Source organism: Camelus ferus, chromosome 10 (genome assembly GCF_009834535.1).
Source record: "Camelus ferus isolate YT-003-E chromosome 10, BCGSAC_Cfer_1.0, whole genome shotgun sequence".
NCBI classification, from domain to species: Eukaryota; Metazoa; Chordata; class Mammalia; order Artiodactyla; family Camelidae; genus Camelus; species Camelus ferus.
Genome location: NC_045705.1, coordinates 22,121,516 through 22,146,757, shown reverse-complemented (window position 1 = coordinate 22,146,757; position 25,242 = coordinate 22,121,516). Strand labels below are relative to the sequence as shown.

The window sequence follows — 25,242 nt, the reverse complement described above, 5'->3', positions numbered from 1 at the left end:
GGGTTTAGGGCTTTAGCCAATGATATAAAGAGGCTCTAAGGAGCTCCTGGAGCAGTGGATCAGAACCCGGGCTCTCACCTGTGGTTCTGGTGCCAGTATAGTGTCTCAGATCCAGCAAGAGCAAGAGAAACGCCATTTATTATTTCTATGTACCAGGTGCTTTGCTAAATGCTTTACATACAATATCTATCTCATTTAATCCTTAAGCAAATGAAAAATCAACCACAGCAGGTGGTGGTTACTGCTATTATTCTCATTCCCAAATGAGGGAACCTTGGTTTAGAAGATCTGGAGAACTTGTCTGGGGTCTGGATGCAGGGTATCCTCTGTCTAGGGCAGAACAGTGAACACTGTCAGATGCAGCTGGAAAAAGCCTGAACTGAGATTAGGACCCGGTCTGGCTCCACAGGCTGCCCCTTAACCAGTGGATGAGTCCTGCCTCCTGAGTCATCATGGAAGGAGGAAAGAAAATGCTGACACCTCTCTATGAATGCCTTCTTTAGTCCTCCCCGACCCCGGCCCAAGAGGCAAGTTTAAAGGAAAAAAAAAACCCTACGACTTTTCAGTAGTGTGTTGTGTCTCTCTCCTGCCCCTTCCTCCTTACCCCCACCCCCGACCTGGATATAACAAGACTTGTCTGGATGCTGGGGTGTTCATTTTTGTTGGGAACCTTCCAGCTCTCTTTCTAGTTTGGAAATGAATGAAGACTTCCTTTCAGCTCTGTTGAAGCAGAGTCTCTCCAGCCCTGTCTCCCGTCTGGGTTTGTAGCAACAGGGAAGGATGAAGGGGGTGCCGGGTTGGAGATGAGGCCAAGATTTGAGATCCCAGGGGACAGTCTGGCTTGGCTGGCAAATTTCCCTGTAAACACACACACACCCTCTTCCCTTGCAGCAAGACATTGTCAGGGAATCTGAGCACGTCTTCTGGGCCATTGCCATCCTGGTCTTTCAGACTCAGGACCACCTGCTTGGTTGGCTGGCAGTACTTCCTTGGCGGGGACACTCAGCTGTGTTCACTGTTCTGGCCTAGACAGAGGGGTGCAGTGAGTCTGCCCTGCACCCAGGCCCATGGACTCCTGGGTAGAGGTGGCAGTGGGAAGGGGGCTGAAGGAGTCACTTGATGTGAGGAGGGAGTGAGGTCCTTCTCCTCTTCCCTGTGCCTAATACCCTCCCCTCAAGCACATTTCTGAGAAGTGGCTTCTTTGTCTCTGGCTGATTGGAACTTGTCCTCCGTCTTGGAGCTGACTCTGCCCTCCCCTCCAGTATGAGAAGGAAAATGTCGTGAAGAACTGAGACATCACGTGTGGCTGGGAGTCCCGGTTGCTCCTGAAGGACTGCCACTGGGCCCCAGAAACAAGTGGTCTCACATCTCAAGTGGTCAGGGACTGGTGCCCGGGTCGGGGTGGGGCCGTGAGCCCTCCTAAGGCTGCATGAGACCCTGGGGCTGGCCAAAGGCGGAATGGTCTTGCCAAGGAGACCTGCCTGGGGATGGGGGCTGTCTCCCCCTGGACCTGAGTGGGGGGCCCAGTGACACTGCTCTCTGATTCCAGGGGAAAAAAAAAAAACAGAAACAGCAGGCATCATCTGCTGCTGGCTCTAACTTGGGGTCCCTGCAGGAGGTTTGCTGCAGAGCTGGGATTTAACACCTTGTGGCTGGGAAGTTGCCAGTCACTGAGGGGTGGAGGCTGTGCTGGAAGATTTCTTTTTTTATCTCTCACACCCAGGGTGTCACTTCCACAGCTGGGCGGCAGATGGGCCAATGGGGGTGATGGGGAGTGTGAGGTGTGCAGGAAGAAGGGATGCATGTTTCAAAAAGTTTGAGAAGAAGCGAAGATTCAATATTTCTTTTTTGGGGAGGGTGGAAAAATCCTGCTGCTTCAAAATGGAGTGGGAGAGGGCTAGGTCAGAAGCCCCTCAGATAGTTCAGTGTATTAGCAGAGTCCCAGCGCTGGTACTAGACAGGTCCTAGTTCAAATCCCTGCTCTGCCACCAACTAGCAATAGCCAACATTTGCTGGCGTTGCTGCTAAGGGTTTTCCGTGCACAACCCAAGTCTCCCAAAGCTTGTGAAGTAGGTGCTGGTTTTCGTCCTACTTGGCTCAGGTTTACTGAGGTTCTGAGAGATGAAGTAACTTGCCCAAGGCCACACAGCCACTGACGCTAAAGCTGACGCTCAAACCAATGGCAGTGGGACTTCGAAGTCACATTGTAACCACTGCCTTGCAGTTAAAACAGTGATGTTCCATCTTTGGACTTTCTGGCCGTCTGGCCATAGAGAGATCGCCTAACTTCTCCCATCCTTAGAGTTCCGCATCTGGGGAATGGGGAGATGGATGCTGTTCTCCTAGGTTCTTTGTGAGGATTAAACAGAGACTGTGTAAGTCTTTTAGCCAGTCCCTGGCCTGTAACAATACCATCATTCATTCAACAACTATTTATTGAACACCTATGATATGCCGGTTTCCATTCTAGGTGTACCAGCAGAAGAGGTCCCAGCTCTACCAAAGGGAGTAAACCAATGAACTAGATAATTTCAGATAGTGATATGTGTTACAAAGAAGACAGAATCGGGTAAATGACGGGGACCATAGAAACACAGAGGTCTATTTTAGTCGGGTGGTTCAGGGAGACTTCTTTTTTAGGAAGTGGTAATTGAGTTTAATTCCCAAAGGAAGGAGATGTGGAAGAAGATGAATCTTCTGGGTTAAGGGAATATTGGTGTAAGGCCTGAAGTCAGGCCAGAAAGGAGTTCGTTTGGCTGGAGCGGCATGAGCAGCAGCAGACGGGTTTGTAGTGGAGACCAGCCACTGGCAGGTCTGGGCGGTCAGCGAGGCAGGGCCGTGAATGTTGCAGGAAGGTGCTTGTGCAGTGGACAGCCTTTAGAGGGTCTAATCAGGAGAGTAATGTGATCTAATTTATTCATTTCAAAGGGGGCTTGGGCTGCTATGTGGAGCATGGAAAGTTGGGAGACAGGGATGGATGCGAGGAGGCTGGGATTGCAGAGGGAGACGATGGAGGCGGGGCCCAGACAAGAGCCCCGCGTGGGAAGTGGTGGAAGGTGCTTCCCACTGATGGGACCATGCAGCAGCAGCGAACATCTTAATGATGGGAAGACTGGTGAAACCTGGCAGGCGTTTTCACAAAAGCCACAAGCCTCAGACCTCAAAGCTTATCAAAAGCAGAGTTTGAGCTGTATTCCTAGCACTATAGAAATGTTACCGCCATCATCTTGTCATGAGGCACTCTCCGCTGTTGATGTTTTTCTTTTGAGCAATGGGAACTTACATCGGGAGGTTAACTGCACATCCAGAGTTAGTGAGGTCAGGCTAGGTTCTCTGCAGAACAGGGTTAGATAAACTTCTTCTGTAAAGGGGCAGATGGTAAATATTTTCATTTTTGTGGATTCTGCTGTCTCTTTTTGCAACTACTCAACTCTGCATTTATAGCTGGAAAGCAGCCTTAGACAATGCATTGAAATGGGTGTGGCTCTGTGCCAATAAAACTTTATTTATAAAAACAGGCCATACGCCACCGTATTTGGCCCCATGGATCATAGTTTGCCAACTCTGGTAGAAAATACCATTTATTTACATGACCCAGATAATTTTTGTTCTATAAACTCTTGTAAAACTAGGATGCATCTTACACACCTCTGCTTAACTTAACATTAGAAGATATGATAACATTTAATGAAGACTCAGTTGTTCACTGGTTTTCAAATGTTGGGGATTCCTTGGAGGTAACTCAGAGAACCAAGGTGATAGTGAGGGTGGAGGGCTGGGGGCCTCAGCTTCCGCTTCAACCAGGACCCTCTCTTGGATCCATTTTTTAAGTTAAATTGGCAGTCTTCACAACAGTCTGTTTGAAAAAAAAGTATTTGGGAGCTAGAAAAAAAAATTGCAAACCACTAATCCAGTCCAACTGGTCAGAGTTCATGTCCCCCTTTCCATGCCGTGCATTAGGGAGGCCTGTATTAGGTAACTGCTCTTAGATCAAATTGGTACATAAATTTTCTAACTGGCTGGAGGGAGGTCAGGAAGGAGTTGCTTTGGGGTTATATTTGTGGGGTAGAGAATGTGAAGGGAACACAGACTAAAGGGGTTAATGTAGATTTAAACTCCGACTAGGGTTACAAGGTCCCATGTAATGCTGTGGGGAGGGTCTGCTTTCTGAGCCTTGTAAGGTGGCGGCAGCGGGCTGGCATGTGGCAGTCTTGGGGAGGTAGGATGAGAGAGCGCCTTGGACTTTACATTCAGACACAGTTAGGTTTGAATCTCTGCTCTGTCACTTACTAGCTAGACAAGTTATTTATTTAATCTCTGGATATCCATTTTTCCATCTGGAAAATTGGAATGACACCACTTCCTGTCTCAAGCCGTTGTGCAGATTAAGTGAATTCACAATTCATTGCCAGTTGCCTAGTGCTTTGCCAGGTGCTTAAGAAATAGTAATTTCCTTCTCTGCCCTGTTCTCAGGGGTGTGGGATGTGTTTGGAGGCTATGAGACCTTCCACCATCTCTTTCCTGTTATCTCCAATTTTCATGCCCCGATCTTCTCTTCTCAGGTTGTGGCCAGGTCCTACGAGTCCCGAAGGGTCAGATTTTATTGGAGAGCTACCCACTAAATGCTCACTGCGAATGGACCATTCACGCCAACCCTGGGTTTATCATCCAGCTAAGGTAAGGGGCTGGGATCAGAATTAGGGAGTCTGAGGTTGTAAGGAAACACAGTAACAGGACCAAAGATGCTGGATCCTAGGAACCAAGGGCTAACCATCAGCATGTTATTCTTAAAAGCAGAAAATGTATATTAGAGCCTTTTCCTTTACCTCTCAGTGATTTTGTGGGTTAAGGTCTGGGAAAACCTGCAGCTAATTAAATGCTTGTCACTCACTGCCCAAGGATGGTGGGACTTAAGTGGTGGTGACCCAAGGGCAATGCAAACACAGCAAAACACTGAGAGCAATCTATGCCACCCCCCTGCCCCCCGCCACAGATCTTTACCAAGTCTTCCTATTCACTCAGTACTAGGCTGGATTCTGTGGGAGGGAAGGGAAGAAATAAGAAGGACAGAGATAACCTTCAAGGAATTTGTACTCTAGGTTGAAGTTTATGCTCGTCACAGCTCCTTTCATTGCTGTTCTCAGAAAACAACCTCCTCTCCCCCAAAAAACTGATTCATTTGTGTGGGAGATAAGTCATTTCTTCTTATGGAGGTTTGGGGTCCTCAAAAATGTTTAATTCACACCATAGTCCAAAGTATAGACCCAGTTTTATTGTAACTATAGTTAAATAACATGAAAGTGTCCTGTTTTTTGTTCTTGCTTTTTAGGTCCCTGTGCTATACAGTAGGACCTTGTTTATCTATTTTTATATATAGTGGTGTGTATATATGAATCCCAAGCCCCTAATTGATTCCTCTCCTCCCCTTCGCCTTTGGTAACCATAAATTTGTTTCCTTTGTCTATGAGTCTATTTCTGTTTTGTAAGTAAGTTCATTTGTATTATTTTGCAGATTCCACATATAAGTGATATCATGTGATATTTGTCTTTCTCTGACTTACTTCACTTAATATGATAATCTCTAGGTCCACGCACATTGCTGCAAATGGCATTATTTATTCTTTTTATGGCTGAGTAGTATTCCCTCGTATATCTGTACCACATCTTCTTTATCCATTCCTCTGTCAATGGGCACTTAGGTTACTTTTATGGAGAGTGTCTTGTTTTGTGAGGACTGTTCACTGCTGCATCCAGGTGCTTGGAACAGTACATGGTACACACCAGAGGTGTTTGGTAGATCCTTGTTGCATGAATAAAGTTGAAAGAACTGCTCCCTGCCTCCGGTGCCTCTCCTGGCAAACACCTCAGTTCTTCCTCTCTAGGGAAGCAGAGTGGCCTGCTCACCACTAGGACTTCTAGGGATGTTGTCTACCTAGCTGTTCTTTTTTCTAACCAGTTGGCAGGTTGGCGGTGATGGATATATCTATCTTCTAGGGCACAGACTTTAAAATACTTTCCAGATTGATCAATGCACCTGGAGGTTGCCACATGCCAGCTGGTTCCTCAGAGGCTCTCTGTCCTTCAGGAGGGGCAACATGGTACCCTGCACTGGACGGATCCAGCAAAACAAGTCCCCTTCTCAATCCCCCTCAACAAAGCTGCCCTTCTCTGAGATCCAGGATGCAAAAGAGATCTCCCTCCTGCAACCACATCAAACGAAAATCCAAAATGGTGGAGGGTACCATTGAAAAGTGTATTACCTGCCTAGGAAAGGGCCCCAGGAAGACTTGGAAACATATGGATTTCTTTCCTGCTCATCAAACCTGGACCTGATGGCCAAGGATAATAATAATGGTGGAAATACTCTGAAACCTGTGTATAATGTTCAGCCAAACGCTGACAGTCATACCTAATGCCCCATTTTCTGTCACCTACCATAGCTGGGGCACCACAAAATCTATTTTCTTACCTGCAAAAATCATCTCAAGTCCATACACTGTCTCTATTGCCAACATTCTACTTTAAACTGCTGCCATCTCTCACCTGGATTCTCTCACGGCCTTCTAACTGGCTGTGCAGTTCCTCTTTTCAGAGTGAGTAGAGTGATCCTTTAAAATCCTCAATCAAATCCTTATTCTGTTGTTGAAACCTTCCAGGGGTTTCCTGTTGGCCTTGGAATGAAATCTGATCTCCTCACCACACAGGATCTGTCTCCTGCTCTCCTCGCCAACCTCAGTTTATACCACTCTCCCCAATAAGCACCACCTTGCAGCATCCCTGACTTCTTTCAGTCCCTCAAATGTGCCAAGCTCATGACTGCCTCAGGGCCTTTGCACTTACAGATTCCCCTACCTGGACTGCTCTTCCCCATGACCTTTGCATCACTGGCTCCATTTCATCAGTTAAGAGTCTGCTCAGATATCGTGTCTGCAGAGAGGTCTTCCTTTGACTGCATTATGTGAAAAGCTTACCCTCCCCAGTTACTCTCTATGCTCTTACCTAGTTTATTTTCTTCATAGGGCTTAACACTCTCTGGAATTCCCTTGTTTTGTGGTTTCCTTGCTTATTGTCTGTCTCCCAAATCAGAGCTCTGTGAGGGTAGGCACTGTGTCTATTTGGGGCATTGCTTTCAGCACCTAGAATAGCGTCTGACACAGAGCTGACCTGCTACAAATATGGGTTGAATAAGTGAATCAATGAATGAACATATGAATGTAAATACAAGTTGCAATGTCTCATGTTCCAGTTTCAGAAAAAGCCACGATCTCTACTGGGTGGTAGCCTTGTCCCCACTCCTCCCCTCGCCCCTCCCTCCTCTCCCTTTCCTGACTAAGACCCCAAAGCTCAGAGGAAGAATTGATCGCTCAAAGCCCTCAGTGAGTTAGTGGTGGCGTCTGGATGAGAAGTCAGGTCCTTACATGCTACCTCGTGTTTCACAAAGTATAATTACTAGGATTTACACTCCTTTACAAAAGGTTTTGTGATAAAAATTTTTGTAACATAAACACTGGTCACACTCAGTTATTTTTTATTTGTTTACTTTTTTCAGTAAGACCTCTAAGAGCATTTAGAATATTCTGACTGTTCTCTAACTCTGGCACTTGAAGTTTTTACCCAAGGTGGTAGAAATAGCACTAGTCTCAACTTTTCAGGTTGGAGTTCTGAGTTTTCTGTCTATTCCTACTTCTCCCAGATGTCAGGGAGAAGATACAGATGGACATTTTGTGGACTCGATACTCAGGCATTCCCTTGGGAATCTTCTGAAAAATGCCTTTTCCTTTCTTGCCCTGGGGTGTGGCTGCCTCTTCCCATCTCTTGGAGTTGGGAGCTTAGGATTGTCTTCTGCCTTTTTGATCTGATGCATCCCAATATTTCCAAACCCAAGACCCCTTTGAGGGAATCACAGATTCACTGGCTCTCCTTCAGTTCTGAAATTCTGATCTGGTGCTACTTTTTCTACCCTCTGGGGTGAGAATCATTGCTACCAAGAAGATCATTACCTTCTGATCTTTTCATTGAACAGAAGAGTGTGCAGAGAGTTTTTCCCTTTACTCAGCCTTGCAAGACAACATGCACTTTTCTACTCACCAGCTGTGAAAATACAAAAGAGTATCCATTCCATTGTGTATTCAACAATGTCTGCTTAGTGTCTCTATCTGCCAAGCGCTGTGTTAGGCACAAACCATGGTGGAATAAGACAGACGACGCACCGTACCCTCAAGGAATTTGCAGTCTAGAGGAGGAGATGGGCACACACACTCCCAAAGTCAAGGAGATAAATATGAGAAATTAAAATTTGTGTACACATTATGAATAGAACAAAGGACCTTCTTTAGAAAGAGTTGTCAGGGAAGCCTCTTTGAGGAGAGAATATTTAAGCTGAGGCCTGAGGATAGGAAGGAAGCAGCCATGCAGTCTGGGAGGAAACGTGTCCCTGGAAGAGGTGCCAGTGTGTGCAGAGACTGTGAATGGCACATGGCGCCCCCTTCACCTGGGCATGCATGTACACACACAGACACACACCCAGGACACCTACACACATTAGAAGAAATTCACCTGACCTCAAGTCCTCCTGGATCATTTTTCTATCAGCTCTGGCCAGTGGCACCACTCTCCCAAAAACTGTTGATCATCTGGCCCTGAAGTTGCCCAGGGGCCTAAGGACCCTTGGGGGCCCACCTGTTTCCTGTGTCACCCTCTGCACCCACAGGTTTGTCATGTTGAGCCTGGAGTTTGACTACATGTGCCAGTACGACTATGTGGAGGTCCGCGACGGGGACAGCAGCGACAGCCAGATCATCAGGCGTTTCTGTGGCAACGAGCGGCCAGCTCCCATCCGAAGCACGGGCTCCTCCCTCCACGTCCTCTTCCACTCAGATGGTTCCAAGAACTTCGACGGCTTCCATGCCATTTTTGAGGAGATCACAGGTGGGGGCCAGGGAGACGAATGCAGCATTTTCTGGCTGCGCTCCTGACAATCTTTCCTTCCTACGTGCTCCCTTCTCCCCACCCAGCCTTGCTAAAACCCAGCGCGCCGGGTTCTCAGAAGCAACCTACACAATAAGAAGGAGGAGAGGGATGGCAGGGGATAGTTCAGAAATGCTCACCAGAACCAGAGCTGGGAATTATTCCCTCCCTTGTGCAGACCCTGAAGCATAGAGAGGCCAAGTAACTTGTCTGTGGTCACACAGCTATGGGGATGGAAACAGGAATTTGCATACCTTGACTCTGAGCTTATACTTTGGGCTCTCAGGGTTAAGAGCATTAGCTTTAGATCTCTGGAAGATTAAGCTGTGTGACCTTGGACAAGTTCTGCTTCTCCGGGCCTCAGTTTCCTTATCAGTGAATAAACGTGTAACCATAGCTCTTGCTTCATTAAGGAGGCTCTGCGAGACAGAACAGGTGCTGACCTTAGCACGGTGTCTGCACATAGGAGGCCCTCATAGCTGCCCTGCCCCAGGCCTGCCCCCAGCCTTCCTTGTTATCTTTCAGATAGGTGTTCAGAGTCTTAGACTACACAGGAAATGCCACTTATTTTGTGAGTAACTCCGCGTCTGACTTTTACCTCCTGTCTCGCTCACATTAGAAAGTCAGATTTGACCAAAATGCTTAATCCCAAGAAAACATCAGCTCTTTCTCCTCTGAGACTGGACTGCATCAGGTTTCACAAAATAAATTCCAGCTTGATGTTTTATTTTTTTTTAATACTGAATTAAAAATTTTGCACTGGCATTTTGACCATCAGCGCCTCCCTATGGAAGGGATGATACAGAAATCTCAGGAAAGGGGGCAGGTGGTAGTGGAGTCAGTCTTTCTCCAGCCCCAACCTTTCGGCAAGACCAGCTGGCCCCCCACCCTTGCCAACCTGCTGCCCCTGAGAATGTGCCCGCACGTGCACGAGCTCTCAGCAGTTGCTCCCGTGATCTGCGTGCCCGCCTCCTCCCCGGAATCTCCTGGGCGTTCCAGATGCTTTGTTTTGAGGTGTAGTCCGCCTGTGGCTGAAGCCTTGCCCCTGGGTGACAGCCTGCCAGGTGAGGCTGAGATGCGTCTGTGGCTGCTTATGGCAGTCAGGGAAGCCAGCTGGAGGTGGTGATGGCTCTCCAGCTTGTGACTGAGGGGAGCGTCAGGAGGGTTTCTTTCTCAGCCTCCCCTGGAGGACTCTGGGAACTCTGATCTGCGTTGTCCAATAGTCAGACAGAGCACTTCCCGTTTCGCAAACACCAGGTATGTCCCACCTGTGCTCCAATCATTCCCCCTGACTGAAGCCACCTCCCCCACACCTGCACGTCCCATCCTTTGGGCCCTGTCAGGTTTCTCCTCCTCTGTTAAACCTTTCCCCTTGCTCCCATGGGCTGTGGCTTCGCCCTGTTTTGAATGTAGTGTAGCATTTTCTCTCTTTTCTAACACTCAGTGAATCGTGCTTCAGGTTGGAGTCATTGTGTGCCTTTTGTCAAAAAGCTTTGATCTGATGAGTTGGATCTCCTGCTCATCTTTGTGTCTCTACCATGACTTACACAGAGCCAGCACTCAGTTCAGGCTTGTTGGACCTGGCCCGGTGAGACATTTCTACACCCGGGTAAATGAACGTGGGATTGATGGGTAACAAGCAGACCAGTGTTTCCCAAAGTGTTCTCTGTAGAAAAGTGGTTCCCGGGACGCTCTGTAAAAAGCAGTCTGACAGGTCAAAAAAACCAGTGAAAGGTGGAACATTACATGCGCTCTTAGAAATTCACAATGCACATAAGAGCGTGGAATGTTCTGTGAAGTTCAAATGTTTCGAGAAGTAAAGAAATCTGGTCAGTGGTCATCTAACACCGTAGCATTTCCCTACCTTATCTGTGACCATACCTCTCAACATCTCAAGGGACTACTGTTTACAGAATGCACATTTGGAAATTCTTGTGTACGCTTTCAACAGTGTCCCAAAGACCATTTTCCAGTTCCTTTCCCTCAGTACCCAGGATGCTGAGCATCCTTGAAAAAAGATGATCTCAAGCTCCCCCAGGCTGAGGAGTCCCCACGGGAGGGGGCGAAGTGTGCTTCTGCCTTAATCCCGGGGTGCTCCTGTTTGTATTATTTATGTTTTTGTTGTTTTGTGCTGCCTCAGACTATAGGTGAATGGAGCGTCATTCTAGGGTCTTGGAAAACAACAAATCAGCAGCGTTTGACAGGTAACGAGTACCTGTTTTAGGCAGTCTCAAACAATGGCAATATGAATTCAAGAAAAGGAGTAAAAAATTTTTTTTGCAAGAGGACTTTAAGAGACGAGTCAAAAACCCTGGTCCAGACTCCAGGCTTGAAGAAACTGACTCACTGCAGAGTGGCACTTAGAGAAATTGCCTTCTCTCTTACAGCGTGTTCCTCGTCCCCTTGTTTCCATGACGGCACCTGCCTCCTTGACAGCACCGGATCTTACAAGTGTGCCTGCCTGGCAGGCTACACCGGGCAGCACTGTGAAAACCGTGAGTGTGCCCCCGGGGTGGGAGTTAAGGCGTCACATGGGGCTGGTGTGGAGAGGGTTCTGGGAGCTTGCGGGGTGTGTTGTATCCTGGAGTCTAGGACAGTCTGTCCAAGATGGCGCATAACCTGTGCACCCCCATTGAGTGGATTTCAAGAGGGCCGGGCTGCCTCTGAGTCAGGATATCTGCAATCACTCAGGTTTGCCCTCACCTGCTGCAAATATCTTTCAACAAGATATACCTTTAGTGGCTTCCAATAATATTCTGAGCTCAAAAACACTGAGAAAGGATCAACAGCAGAAAGCCACCATTGTAAACTCTCCTGGGGCCCAGAGTCTGAACTCCCTGTCCTTCCCATGATCTGAGTTTTGGAGTCATGCTCCAGGGCACCATTCATTGTGTTGCTGGAGCCCTGCACTGGTGATGATAAATGTGTAGGGTGACAACGAGCCCGTTTCCCAGGGACAGTCCCTGTTGATGCATTTTTGTCTGGGCATGCTTATTAACAGTATGCTGTTTTGTGCTCAGGTGTCCTGAATTGGATGACAAAGTTCATGATCATCCTGTAAATACGAGACCAGGCTAAATGAGTCATAGACAAAGCAATATTAAAGAGGGACTACTTTGTACTGAGTTCTATGGAGATGCTGTAGAAATCATACCTTGTCGTTCTCTGAAGGAACTGATCCTGAGTTGGGAGATAAGGTCCGTGTGTCTCTAGTAGTTCTTGGGCAGGCCTGGGATGCGATGGGGCTACGGGAGGCGGTGCGGCACAGGAGAGCCGTAGAGGAAAGAAATCTGCCAACAATGGAGAGCCACACATCATCTCTGGGACAGCTCCCCTTCTGCTGTAGCCACTCAGGTCCCCCACCACCTCCTGCCTGAGCCATATCCTGGCTGCCCCATTGGGTCACCCATGCTTTCCCATTCTTACAGACAGAAGTCAAAAGCAGATCAGTAGTAGCGCTCGGTAAGCTGAGGTCAAGCAAGCAGCAGAAATAAGAAGAAAGGAATTCAAAGAAATGATTCACTCCAAAGCAGATAGGCATTTCTAATTCATGTTCTTGAAAGACAGGACATGACTCTTCTCTAATGTTAGATTCCAGCTTTTTCTAGATTAGAGAAACTAGAACATGTATCTGACATGTATCTTTGCCCCTGGGAAGAGTACACGCTGACCACTGCATATGGCGGCATCAGGTGGCACGCAGCTCAGTGGTGCAGTGCCCAGGACTGTGCCATTGGCTGAGAGGAGCTTAAACACAATGATCAGAAGTCACTTATCCAGGGTCTCTGGTAACCAAGACCCTGTGTATGACATGGGGTCCGAACAGAAGTTTGAGACCTAAAAACAGGTGTCACAGACTACAGCTGTCTGCACGGAATGAGATGTGCAGAAGAACAAGAAGAATCAAAATTTGGGGGAAAGCCAAGGAGGAGAGATAATGACCTAGATGGGGGCTTTCCTGAAGCAGATCCTGACAAGAGAATGTGTGTGCAGGTGATGTATTAAGGACCTGCCTTCAGGAGAAGCTAGTAAGGGGTGGGGAAGCTGGGCTGGAAGGGAAGGAAGCCAAGCAAAGGTGTGACTTCAGGCAACATCCCAGCCTTAGTGGCAATAGATAGTGGAATCTGGGATGTAAAGTACATCTCAGAGGGTGTCCTGGCTTTAAAGCAGACAGCTGGGCTTTCCTATTCCAACTGCAATCAGTGACTGGCTGAGGGGTGCCTTGGGCAAATAGGAGGACATGCTTGACTTCCTATGCGTGTGTGAGAGTGGTTCCATTAACCCTTGAGCAATCGAAGAGTTGGTAGTTGCAGGCCGTTGGAAGTAACAGAATATAGATGGTGCCGGGGAGGGGAGGTGAAGGGCATCCGAAGACAGAGCACCAAGACTGTCTGCTACCATCACTTCTAGCTGGCACGCACGCATAACTTTGTGGTCATCCTGTATAGAAAGGGCCTGGTCTGACAGCATTGTATAAAGTTCATGCATCTTTCAATTAATTTCATGAATTATCCTTGCAAACAGTGCAGACAGAATCTGGTTTCAGTAGTGTGTCCTTGAGTGTGATTGCATTCTACTAAAAGCATCCCTTGCTTTGGGGCGGCACAGCTGACCTGAGTGAGATCATGCCGGATGCTTAGAAAATGATGTTCTGCTTCGTGGTTGCTGCCTCATTTAAGTCTGCTGTGTGTGCAAGGCAGAGAAGAGAAATGCTGCTTCCCCTTTGTTTCAAAAATTTGGATAGAGAGTGATTCTGGAGGCTTGACAATGGTGAATCCTGAGCTCTAGCCTTTAGATTCAGAAGGGGAATAAAAAGAAAAAAGAAAAAGAGGAAGGCTTAAATTCTTGATGAACTAACTGTATGGTATTGGGGCTTTGATAACCAAAGGTAAAATTGGAGAGAGGTAAAAAAAAATCAGCAAATTCATCAAAATGTCTTTAAGAAGCTGAGTCAAATGGTGGGGGTGGGGAGAGGAAAGGAAATTGGTCCAAAAGTTGTGATTAAAATATTTATGAGTAGCTATTGAGCCAAAAATTGACTCCTCGGCCTTGTTATTCTATCCAGGAAAAAAAAAAAAATAAAGCAAAACAAATAAACATGATAAAAAGAATGTAAAATATGTCATTATGAACTGATTCATAACGTAATTCACTGTCTCAAATCACTTTTGGACTCAAAATGTCAGTGTAATTCCCTGAAGGACCCTGTACTTGTGACGGGGTGAAGATACTGGTGGTGGATATCTGATATGCCATTAGCTGGCATCCACGTGGGGGTCCAAATGTTTGGTTATTTTCCGTAAGATTTAGGTTTGTTTTTCCTTCTAGGAAATTTAGCAAGAATTCTGACTAACTCCATAAGGAAATCATCACAATTGGCTGCGGCAGTTCACCGTGTAATTTCTGTATAAACCCTAACCATTTTTCCAGAGCAGTCTATCATCTAGAAAAAGAAAAAAGAAAAAAAAAAAGCTTGACTTTATTGTTTTTCTCATTAGGATCTCAAACAACTGAAAAAACCTCCCTGGAGAATATCCTTTCAAAATTAATAAGCAATCCAAGGATTCTGGGATTCTCCAAACTCTGAAATGCCCACATTGGATGAGGCACATGTTTTTAAAAAAAGGCTTTAAAGGTGCCAAAGCAAATTTTAATGAAAATTCCATCTTTTATTTATGTAGCGCCAAATCTGATGAGGGGAAACCAGTTTGTCGTTGCCGCTTTAATGATCTGCTCTCTTAAGTCTTTGTGGAAAGATAGATGATTCTTTTAGCAAATCATGGATTTGAAGTACAGGGTGCAAGGCACTGGTCCCCATCAAATTCAAAACCAGAGGCCAGAATTCCATGTATCCCACATTGGTCAACATCTCTCAGACACCATTCTCGCCATGTGTCTTGGTGAGGCTCCAGAGGCTGGACTGATGAGCTCTGGTTCCCATCCTGTCCCATCATCCAGTTCTCTCAAAGGACTTCCCTTTCCGGGGGAGGCCCACATGTCTCTCTTTCCTAGAGCATCCTGATTGACTATTCTCTGTCTTTGTGTATGTCTGTGAGGACAAGTGGAATAGAAATAGATTTTCTACTGAGTTACAGGAGAAATATATACTTGTAAAAATAATCAAACAACAGGGAAGTGTATAGAATAAAAAGAGAACCTTGTTTGCTCTGACCAATCCTGGTTCCCAGAGGAACCACTGTTGTCAACTTCCAAACTTTTGTCTGTGGTGTGCAAACCTAGATTGTCTATATGTCATTATTTTAGAATAGTGGTTCTCAGTGAAGAGGGGGTGATTTTGTCCCCCACTCCCACCCCCAGGGGACTTTCGGCAAACTGCAAACTTTGTTGGTTGTTGTAACAGCAGGGGGGAGTGGTGTGCTACTGGCCTTCAGCGGGGTAGAGGCCAGGGGTGCTGGTAAACATCCCCCCATGCACGGTGCAGCCTCCACCACAGAGAGTGATCCAGCCCAAAGGTCAGTAGAGCTCCAGTTGGGAAACCCTGTTTTAAACAGAAGTGGATTAAAGTATACATATAATTTTTCAACGTATTTTCATCACTCATTTCATAGATATTTTTTCCAGGTCAGTCCATGTTGATCTCCCTCATTTGAAAATGACTGCTGAGGGACCCCATTATTTGGATCTATACAATCATATAATTGTCCCATCCCTTAAGATGGACTTGATATCATGGCTAATATTTTTACTGTGCTGCAGACAGCTATAGTGAATATCCTAACGTGTTTCTTTGTTTATATGTAGAAGTATTTTTGTAAGATAAGTTCCCAAGGGTTGAACTGTTAGTTCAAAGGGTGCATGTATTTAAACTTTTGAGAACTGTTGCCAAAATGGTCACCAGAAGATTTTACCAATTTACAGGATGAGCCATTATAAACACCAGTCCTCAAAATAAGAATTAGAACATGCATGTCAGAAACTAGGGTCTAGCCGTGTCAAGCTGGAAATAGACTTATTTTTAAAGGAATTCTGTGGGTCTGAGGGCAGATGTCTCGTTCAGATTTTGTGGGGTGGTAGATAAGGAATAAGACAGTCAACAGAGGTCTGCCCTGTTCAGTTAGAGAGTGAGAGAGCCCCGAGGTCCGCCTGCAAGGGCAGCGACCCCAGCCTTCTCCTTAAGTTGTTTCCCAAGGAGGAACGACCTTGCCCTGCTCCCAGGTGACCTCCTCTGAGAGTAAAAAAAAAAAGGGGGGGAGGGGGCCCCCAAGTTCTGGGACCAAGCTCACCTCCTGCCAGCACCCTCCATGACCCCAGCCTTCCTGGGCCACCCTGTAAGAGACTGGGGCCCCTTTTTCCCTCTGAAGTTTCCTGTTTCTTTGTATGGAACACAAGGACAAAATGAGTTCTTGAGTAAATGGTCGGAATCTTGTTTTGGAAAAGTGGAGAGCAAGGGATTCATTGCCCCGCTCCAGTTTCCATCTTGCCTTTGTTCCTTGGCCCAGTTGACGGGGCCGGGCTGCCCCCCCTGCATCCTAATGAAGGGAGATGAAACGGGCTGAGTCTCGGGCACAATGCTCACTCTGCCGGCTCTGACGCGCCTTGGAACAAAACAGATCGGCTTCCACCAATTAAAGAAAAATGGTGTCTCAGGATTCATTTGGGTTCTGGAGCATCAGAAGGTTTCCCACTAGCCTGTCCCAAGGACTGGGAAGAAAAGGGCCCAGGAGGAGAGGCCCACTTTCCACTGAGGCTTCAAAGGGGCCACCCGCATTTCCCATCTGAATAAAGGACTGGGAACTTCGGGTTTTCACCGAAACGTTGGCACTGATGCAGCTAAGACCCGAAGGGTCACAATCGCCTCTCCCGTCACAGATAAATAACGTGTCTCAGGCTTGGTGGAATTCATGCAGATTGTTCTAAGACCTCTCAGGTGAGGCATTTTAAAAATGGAGTTACTTTTTTCACAGTTCTAAAGGCCTGTTTCATCCTTAATGTATGGAAGACAGGTGTACCTTTGTCCACCATGAGATGGTGCAGCCAAGGATGAAGAGCTTGGTACCTGGCACTGGGGAGATCAGGCAGGGCTCTACAGAAAGACCTTGGTTGGACTCTAAGCCTGCAGTTTACCAGCCTGGTAAATCTCAAACAAGTCATTTATCTCCTATGAGTCTCAGTTTCTCCACTTACACATTCCAGAAAGATATTATCAAGTACTTATCAGGGGTAGTAGCAGGGATGGAATGAGATGATTCATATAAGGCACTGAATTGACTAATAGAAACAGTTACTCTCATCACTGCTTCTGGCCCCACGTGGCCCTTTAAATGTTTGGCAGAAAATGGGGGATTCTCTAGATAAGGGATTAGGGTAACTACCAGTTTCTACAAACTGGATGGTCATGACAAACCTTTCTCAGGGTCCCAGGGTTTAAGATTCTTCCAGGATTTTCTAAGTTTTCTCTGTGAACTGTTCCTCCTGACTCCTTGCCAGACACGAAGTATGACTCCCGGTACACCTGCATCCAGGCAAGAAAGAGCTGCTTTTAAACAACAGCTAGACACTGCGATGCCATTGTCATAAAGAAACCCTGGATCCCAGGGGAGGACACACACACTGGCGTGATGGATGAGGAGTCTTTGTTGCCAGGACAGCCAGGAGAGGGGGCTGTTAGAGATGATAAATGGAGGAAGATCGGGGGGAACTGGATTGGGGAACTCCAGAGCAGGTTGCCCCATGCATCATGCTATCTGGTCAGCCTCCTTTCTTCTCAGGGTTTTTTTAAATTTTTTATTTTTGTATTGAAGTATAGTCAGTTTACAATGTGTCAGTTTCTGGTGTACAGCATAATGTTTCAGTCATACATATGCATACACATATTTGTTTCCATATTCTTTTTCATCATAGTTTACTACAAGCTATTGAATATAGTTCCCTGCGCTATACAGTATAAACTTGTTGTTGATCTGTTTTATATACAGTAATTAGTATTTGCCAATCTCGAGCTCCCAACTTATCCCTTCCCACATCCTTCCCCCACACTGTAACCATGTTTGTTTACTATGTCTGTGAGTCTGCTTCTGTTTTGTAAGTAAGTTCATTTCTGTTTTTTTTTTTTAAGATTCCACATATAAGTGATATCATTTTCATGGAGTTTTTTAATAGTCACTCATTTAACATGGAGAATGCTCTATGTCAGTCCCCTGTGGTTATGTAGGAAGCCAAGGTTCCAGAGCATCCCTCACATATTTTATTAGATCACCAGAATAGAAAAGCGAATACACAGTCTGGCTTGAGAGAGGATGAGGGGTGTAGGAATAACTCCATGGAAAACAGTCCCGGGGAATCCGTGGTTGTTACCCACCAGCAGTTGATAACCCAGAGCCTTCAGAGATGGGAGGAACCCTGGGAAGATGACTAGTGGGCTACTCACTTCTTAACCACGTCCTTGGACCTGAGCCTCCTGTCTGCTCTCCTCCCTAACATGGAGATTAATCTCTGCCATCCTTCTTAGCGTGTTCAGTGGGATGCCATCGCATTTGGAAAGCAAAAGCTGTCACTGAACACAGCTGCCCTTATGTGGTTATCAAGATATTTGTTTGTATAATTCAGGGGAAAGTTTCCTTTTCATTTGGATCATTCCTTATTGGGTAAATCTGAGTCTACAGAGAACTTTTGACATTTTCGCTCTCACTCTGCTGGGCTCTGTGGGCCTGTGACCTTAAGAGGTTAAGACCAAGAGGTTAAGGGGTTAAGACCAAGGCATTGCTTCTTCTCATTCAAGGTGAGATGATTGGGGTTGGCTTATAGGGGGTGCATTTTGCTAATCAGCAGTCGTTTTAGTTATGGATGGCGCTCCAGCCAAATAATAGGACAGGCAAGGCCTCATATACAGCCCTCCAGTCAGACGGGCTCCCAGAGCTTGGGATGGAGTGCCAGCAGTGTGAAATGGGCCAGACCCACCGCTGTTTTCCCGAGACCTTGCTTCCGCGTGCCTGCTCCTGGTCAGGGTCCTCTCGGCTTGTGCTTTGGCAGATGAGGTCACTGAGGCAGGACTTACTGCAGGGGGCAGATTTTGCTTTGGTTCTGGGTTAAGAGGTAATTCATTAGAGCTGGGATGGACTGGATGCCTGTGGCGAGTAGCGGGAGGGAAATGCAAAGAGTAGAAGAACTTGAGGGCAAAGCAGAATTAATCCTGACGGAAACGAACATCCCTGCCATCCCAGAGCCGGAGACTGACTCCAGCCCCTTGACGAAGGCTGCAGAGCCCCGGCTTGTCCTTAAAGGCCCCTGCCTTGTGGGGCGCTCACTGCCTGTCCCTCACCCTCCTTCTGAAGATGATCGCTTCCTCTCTGCAAAACACAAGGCAGTGTGGGTGTCCAAGTATTAAAAATAACCAAAGTAGTTATTCTCACTGTTCTCAATATAGGCCGGGCTCTGTGTTTTATGTGACATCTCCTTTAATTGTCACAACGTCCCCCTGGGGTAGGTACTATCATCCTCCCCACTTTGCAGACTCATCCAGCCAGACACTTTTGAGTATCAGTTAGGTACCAGGCACTGGGGAGATGAGGAAGGGCTCTACATTTTCCTTCCATTTGGCAGAACCACAAAACAATGTCAGTCTTGGCCTTTTCTGGTGCAGAAGAGAGCGGTCATGCCATACATTTCCCGGCTGCATCTTTCCCTAGTAAGGCCTTTGGTGATGGTGACGGTGGTGATGAGAATGATTAAGTTGGTGGAATCTCTTAGGGCTCAATGTGCTCAGTAGCTCAGGAGGCTTCTGCAAGTTCATTCTGTTCATCCCCAAGGCTAAATAGGATAGAATTGTCTTGTTTGGGTCATTTTCACTGTGAATATTTTTTTTAATTGAAAAGTCGACTGTGAATGCCACTGAAGGACGTTTCCCCTAGTCGTTTATTGTTGTCACCCTACCCCAACTCCCACCCCCATCCCCAGGAGCGGACTTAGAAACCTTCTGAGATTTGTGGGAGCCCTAAGCAGTCTTACTGAGCACATCCACTGGGTAGAAGACAGCTATGTTTTATAGTTACATCGGGTACCTATCGACTCTACCAAATAAGGATGTATCAGGTTGATTTTGAACAAAAGTCGAATGACCAAGACTTTCTTAAGATGTATTGAAGCTGACTTGTCTCTTAGGCACAGCGAGTTTCAGCTGGCTAATGAAATAGGCCATCCAAACATCAGAAAAGTGGTATTCGAAGGACATCGTGTACCAGGAGCCAGGAGCCAAGGACAATACTGATTAAGATCAAATAGCTAATTGTAAGCCTCAGCCTCCAAATTGCTGCCAGATGAATAAAGAGCAGTGTGGGCAGTCCAAGTATAATTTCACATGGGTACTGTCTCATTCACAACCTTGGAGGGCTGGAAAACACCAGGGAGGCAGCATTCCATTGGCTGGACAGGGATAAAAAGGGTTTTCAGTGGGAGGTTATATCACCAGTTGGTGTCATTATTCCTGGTGGGGAGACCTTTGTGGAAGTGAAAGGTATTTGGTCCAGAGGCACCAGACTCAGATACAAGCTGAGCAGGAAGAAGTGAGGGAGGGATGAGAGCTCATCCAATGGTTGTCTCTGGGTGTTGGTCTCATATTCAGTCAGGGTCCAGAATGAACAAAGTCCCAAAGAGAAACTTAATGCCTTTTGCAAACAGAGCTGAAATTCTGTCTCAAAATGCTTCCTTGATTTTGGTGATGAGTGAGAATGGGTGGATACCAAGAGTATGTTAAGAATGGAGACTAACACCCCTAGCCTGTACTGCCAGCTAGATAATGGGGTAATGACTGTTGTTGACTGTGGATCTGTTTCTCTTCCTGGGACTCTCAGATAATCTTACAGCTCTGAAACCCATCTCCTATGAAAGGGACTGAGTAGTACCTTTAGTTTTTTAACTAAGGTGGCTCCCTCGCTACCATAAGTATTTCATTTATATAAAATTTGAGAAAGAAGCATATGCTTTTTTTAGGTGCAGTTTTGTAAACCACATCAAACCATTTCTGAAAGCAAGCAGGGTATAAATAATAAAGTAAAACAATTTGGAAGTGCGACAAGAAAAAGTGAAGGAGAGCACTAGGATGAGATGAGAGATTTAAGTTCAACATTTGCATCAGATGAAATGATCAGCCTCAAATGGCTCTGATTCTGAGTTTCCTGGCAGCAAAGGCAAAAAGGGAAATGCCTTAGCTGGTATGGCTCTAATTGTGTATTAAATGAAAGGGAGCACAAGTTCATTTGGTGATGCAAATATTGTCCATTTAATTATAACCCCTACTCCTTCCCTCTCCTTACCTAAAGGTGGTGCTGGGCAAATGTTTTTTACTTCAGTTTTGCGAATAACAGAAGTTTAATCTTCATTGTAACAAATATTTCTTAAAAACTGGATCCTTTTAGCTCCCCTGTGCTCACACCATAACTTAGTGTGCCGATCCACCAAATTCCAGCCCTGCGCTCCTGCAACTCTGCCTAAGGGCTCTCCCTAGCTCTCAGGGCCCACTGGCTCATATACGTGGGAAGACAGGAGGTGCTGAGGAATCAGCGTTCACCCCATCATCCTTCAACGAATGGTTGAAGGTGGTCTGTAGGTAGTAACTCATATCCCTTGCTCTGTAGGTGGGATAACTCTGAGGCATATTCCGCACTGTCTCCTGGAGTTTCCCAATGGCATTCAACCTCAGTTGCCCCCAGCAGTAACTTTCTTGATAATGTGAACTTCCCTGTCTTACTTTTGCCACACTACTTCTTTGGTCCTTCCTGGGATCGCTACCTAAATAAGCTACTTGCACTCAAATCCCTGTCTCCCAGCCTGCTGCTGGAAGAACCCAACCTGAAATACTTCGTGAAAGTATGTCTTTGAGGAGCTAACTTAATAGAGGGGCAGAGCTCAGGTCAGCTATGTCACCATTTGGTTGTTTCTTTAAAACATTGGGTTAACCTTTGATCAATGCTAAATATCATATATTTCAGGACTGCATTGTTGAAAGGATGCTCAAAATATGATGGTATTATTGGTTTTAAAAGATTCAGTTAGACCCAAGAATTGATCTTTCTCTCTCTCTGTCACACACACACACACACACACACACACACACGCACACACAAACGCTCTTCTCTGTATATAAGAGCCAGCCCAGCTCTTTCTCGGGTGGGGTGGTAGAAGTGAGTGGGACTTCACTAATGTTTGTAGAAAGAGCCAATAATACCTCCCAAGGGACTTAAGATCTTCTGAAGGATTTTGTCAATCTCTTTGATCTAGCGTTTTTCAGACAGGGGTTAGAAAGTGGCTGCTTCCTTATTGGAAGCACCCCTGGGCCTTTGCTAATGCCTCACTTTTCCTAACTGATTGTGCCCTTGATCAGCTTCTCACTGCGTTAACTTCAACATGTGCCCTGGTTAAATGGTAATCTCTGTGTTAACAATTCTGTCTAGTATCATAGGGAGGACACACATGTGATGAAACTGGGAGCTCAGCTTCCCACAAACCCCCAGTGGTTATCCTCAGCAGAAGCATCTAAATTAGAACCTGGTCCCATTCCACCCAGGTTCCCACTGGTAGATTAAGAGGTTTTCTTTCAGACGACACAGAAAGCTAAGTGGTATCAACCCAGTTAAATTGATTGTACCCGATGGCATCTTTGATGCAACCCAGACTGCAGTCAGCTACTACGATTGGCTATTTTTTGCTGAGACCCCACACCCGATTTAAATTCACTGAAGGCCCCAGTGATTACCTTTCCTTTATTCCTTGACTAGAGTCCTATGTTCAGATGTAATTTTCAAAGCAAAGTTAATAAAGACACTAGTCATTTAGCATGAAATGGTGCTAATGAAAAAAATTATGTGTATACATCTCTGCATTCTCCTGAAGACTTGGGGAATAAGTAATTGGAAGGAAGGCCTCAAACGATTTTTAATAAGTGCTTAAGTGAGCCTGGGGAGGGCCTTGAGATGTCTGGGTGTAAATGAAAAATTTCCATGTTAAACATACAGAAACACATCTGTCAATGCCTGATTCTGCTGGCCACAGAGGAGCTGCCCACTGAGTGAATAGTGCAGGGAAATTAATCAACGAAATCAGTAGCCACCAGCACGTCACCCATCTTCCTCTACAGAGAGACACGCTAGGCTTCCCGGAGGCAGAGCAGAGTTTGGGTTCTTTGGTCCCTTTTCCTAGATCTTGTCTCCAAATTTGAACATATAGCTTCGAGACCAAAGCAAAAGGAAAAGTCAGATACTCATGAAGTGTGGTGTAGCGTGTTGAAACTCTAGATTCATTCATAAAAAGATACTTTGTGAACAAGGATATCCTAGTGGAAAGTGATGTAATGGAACAAGAGATCTGTTTTCTCGCCACAGCCGGATCTGCCTCCTGGGTTTTGTGATTATTAGGGGAATGGGTCCACTCCCTAAATTAGGGATGAAGAGTGTGGACTTCCTTTTGTCATGGTCAGTATAGTTGATCTGACCAGCAGGTATCATTTGCGTGCGCCACAGAGCTGCTTTTCCTTAAAAAGTCTCTGCATTATCCTGACATGTCCCTGATGTCTCCATCATCATGTCCATTTCTTATAGGTCTTCTGGACCCAGCCATCTTTGCCGCCTTATATCAAGTATGTAAGAGAATCTTAGTGTATCAATCAGGGGAGAAAAAGATACAACTTTATTTTCTTTAAATCAACTCAAATCCAACTCTAAGGCCCGTGATTTAGGCTTGTGAGAAGTCCAGTCTCAGTCACTGCTGAGGTCTCCTCCTCCTCCGTACCCCAGGATTGTCAGAGGTCCCTGGCTTTACACAGACAGCACCAGATTGGCAGGGAGCATCCTTGGACAGCGGATTCTGGATCTACACTGTTTAGTTTGAGGAAATCCATTGTCTGAGAGCACCTGATCCCGTTAGGCCAAAACAGCCCTGCTGGCGTCGGACTGGCCTGGAGCCCGAGAGGATCCGTGGAGGCTGGAGACCCTCTGAAGAGATGTGGCTTTTCTAGTTGCCCTGCCCACCACCCTCCCCAAGATCTCCCAGGAGTGCTGAAAGGCAGACAGGGCTCCATGCCCAGGGCTGACATAACCGCCTCTCTAGGGTTTTATCACCTCCCAGTGCCATGCTGGGAGGTGTGAGGGGCTTGATGCCCAGGGCTGAGAAAACAGCAGAGCTGTCTTAGCTGAGTTTCTCTCTAAACCAGACCTCGAGCCAAGCATTTGAATCTAAGTGATTTTTCAAAGGAAGTCTTCCCAGGATCAGCCAATATGGGAGCTGGGGAAGCAAAAGAGGAAAGAGGAAGAAACCAAGCAAGAGTGATGTCAACTGAACTCCCAGACTCCGCCCGATCCTGTAGCATGCTGGGAAGTGTAGATTACGCCTCAAGAAACCAGAGAAACAGGGCTTTTGTTCTCCCACACCCATCAGTCACTGGCTGCAGGCAGCCCTGGGGTGGGCATGAGGGGACACATATCTAGGAATTTTTCAGCTCTTCATACAGGCAAGATGGTGCCTACGCCCAAGGGCAGTCCTCGGAAGGTGGCAGGTGCCAGCTCACAGCAGCAAAGCACACGTGTAGAAGCTGAGCTGGCGGAAGGATGAGGAGACCTGAGTGGGGCACCAGCAGTGATCACTACTCGAGCCATCCCAAAGCCATCGAGTTATCCTCTGTAAAGTGTTATCACCACAAACTGCCTAATACTGTTGCTCTGAGGAAAAGATAAAGAAGGCAAGGGAGAGAAGACCTTTCTTTAATGTTTATCTGAGACAACATCCCAGAGAAATGCGTCCCAAGGACTGTTTTCGTCCGCAAAATAGCACATAAAGTTATGCTAAACTTAATGTGTTTATGTCTCTGGGCTGAGTCCCAAAGGTACCAGAACGATGTGCTGTTTGTGACTAATCATGAAATACTTTACTTAGCAGAGCAGGAGTTGATGCTCCTTAACACCGGAGATGCAGATGTTTTATATTCTACTTTGGCTTTGTGTGAAAACATCCATCCCACTGAGGGGAAATGAAACCCAAAGCTCTTGAAAAATCGAATAGTGAGAATCATGAATCTGCTCGATGGGGAGATACAAAGGTTTCTAAACAGAGAACCCACACGGGGAAGAAAGAGATAGTTTTGAAATCTAACCCTGGGGCGATGCTCTGATGAGATGCAGATGGTCTATGAACCCAACAGGTAGATGTCTAAACCGGGAGAGGAAAGGATGCACAGAGGAAGTCTTAGAATCCTCTTCAAAAGCATCGTGGGAGAGTGTACAGCTTTGAAAAGTACAGGAAATAAATGAGAGGGAAGAGAGAATAATGCCC

At 46.3% G+C, this 25,242-nt stretch overlaps 1 protein-coding gene across 2 annotated transcripts in view; it reads left to right on the top strand.

Moving 5' to 3' along the window:
• PAMR1 (peptidase domain containing associated with muscle regeneration 1) overlaps positions 1-25,242 on the top strand; it is a 148,114-nt gene that overhangs the window by 109,586 nt on the left and 13,286 nt on the right. For both annotated transcript variants that reach the window (XM_032488462.1, XM_006195038.3), the window contains 3 exons: positions 4,563-4,677; positions 8,711-8,928; positions 11,355-11,462. In XM_032488462.1, coding sequence (XP_032344353.1) covers positions 4,563-4,677; positions 8,711-8,928; positions 11,355-11,462 — 441 coding nt within the window. The remainder of the gene's footprint in view (positions 1-4,562; positions 4,678-8,710; positions 8,929-11,354; positions 11,463-25,242) is intronic.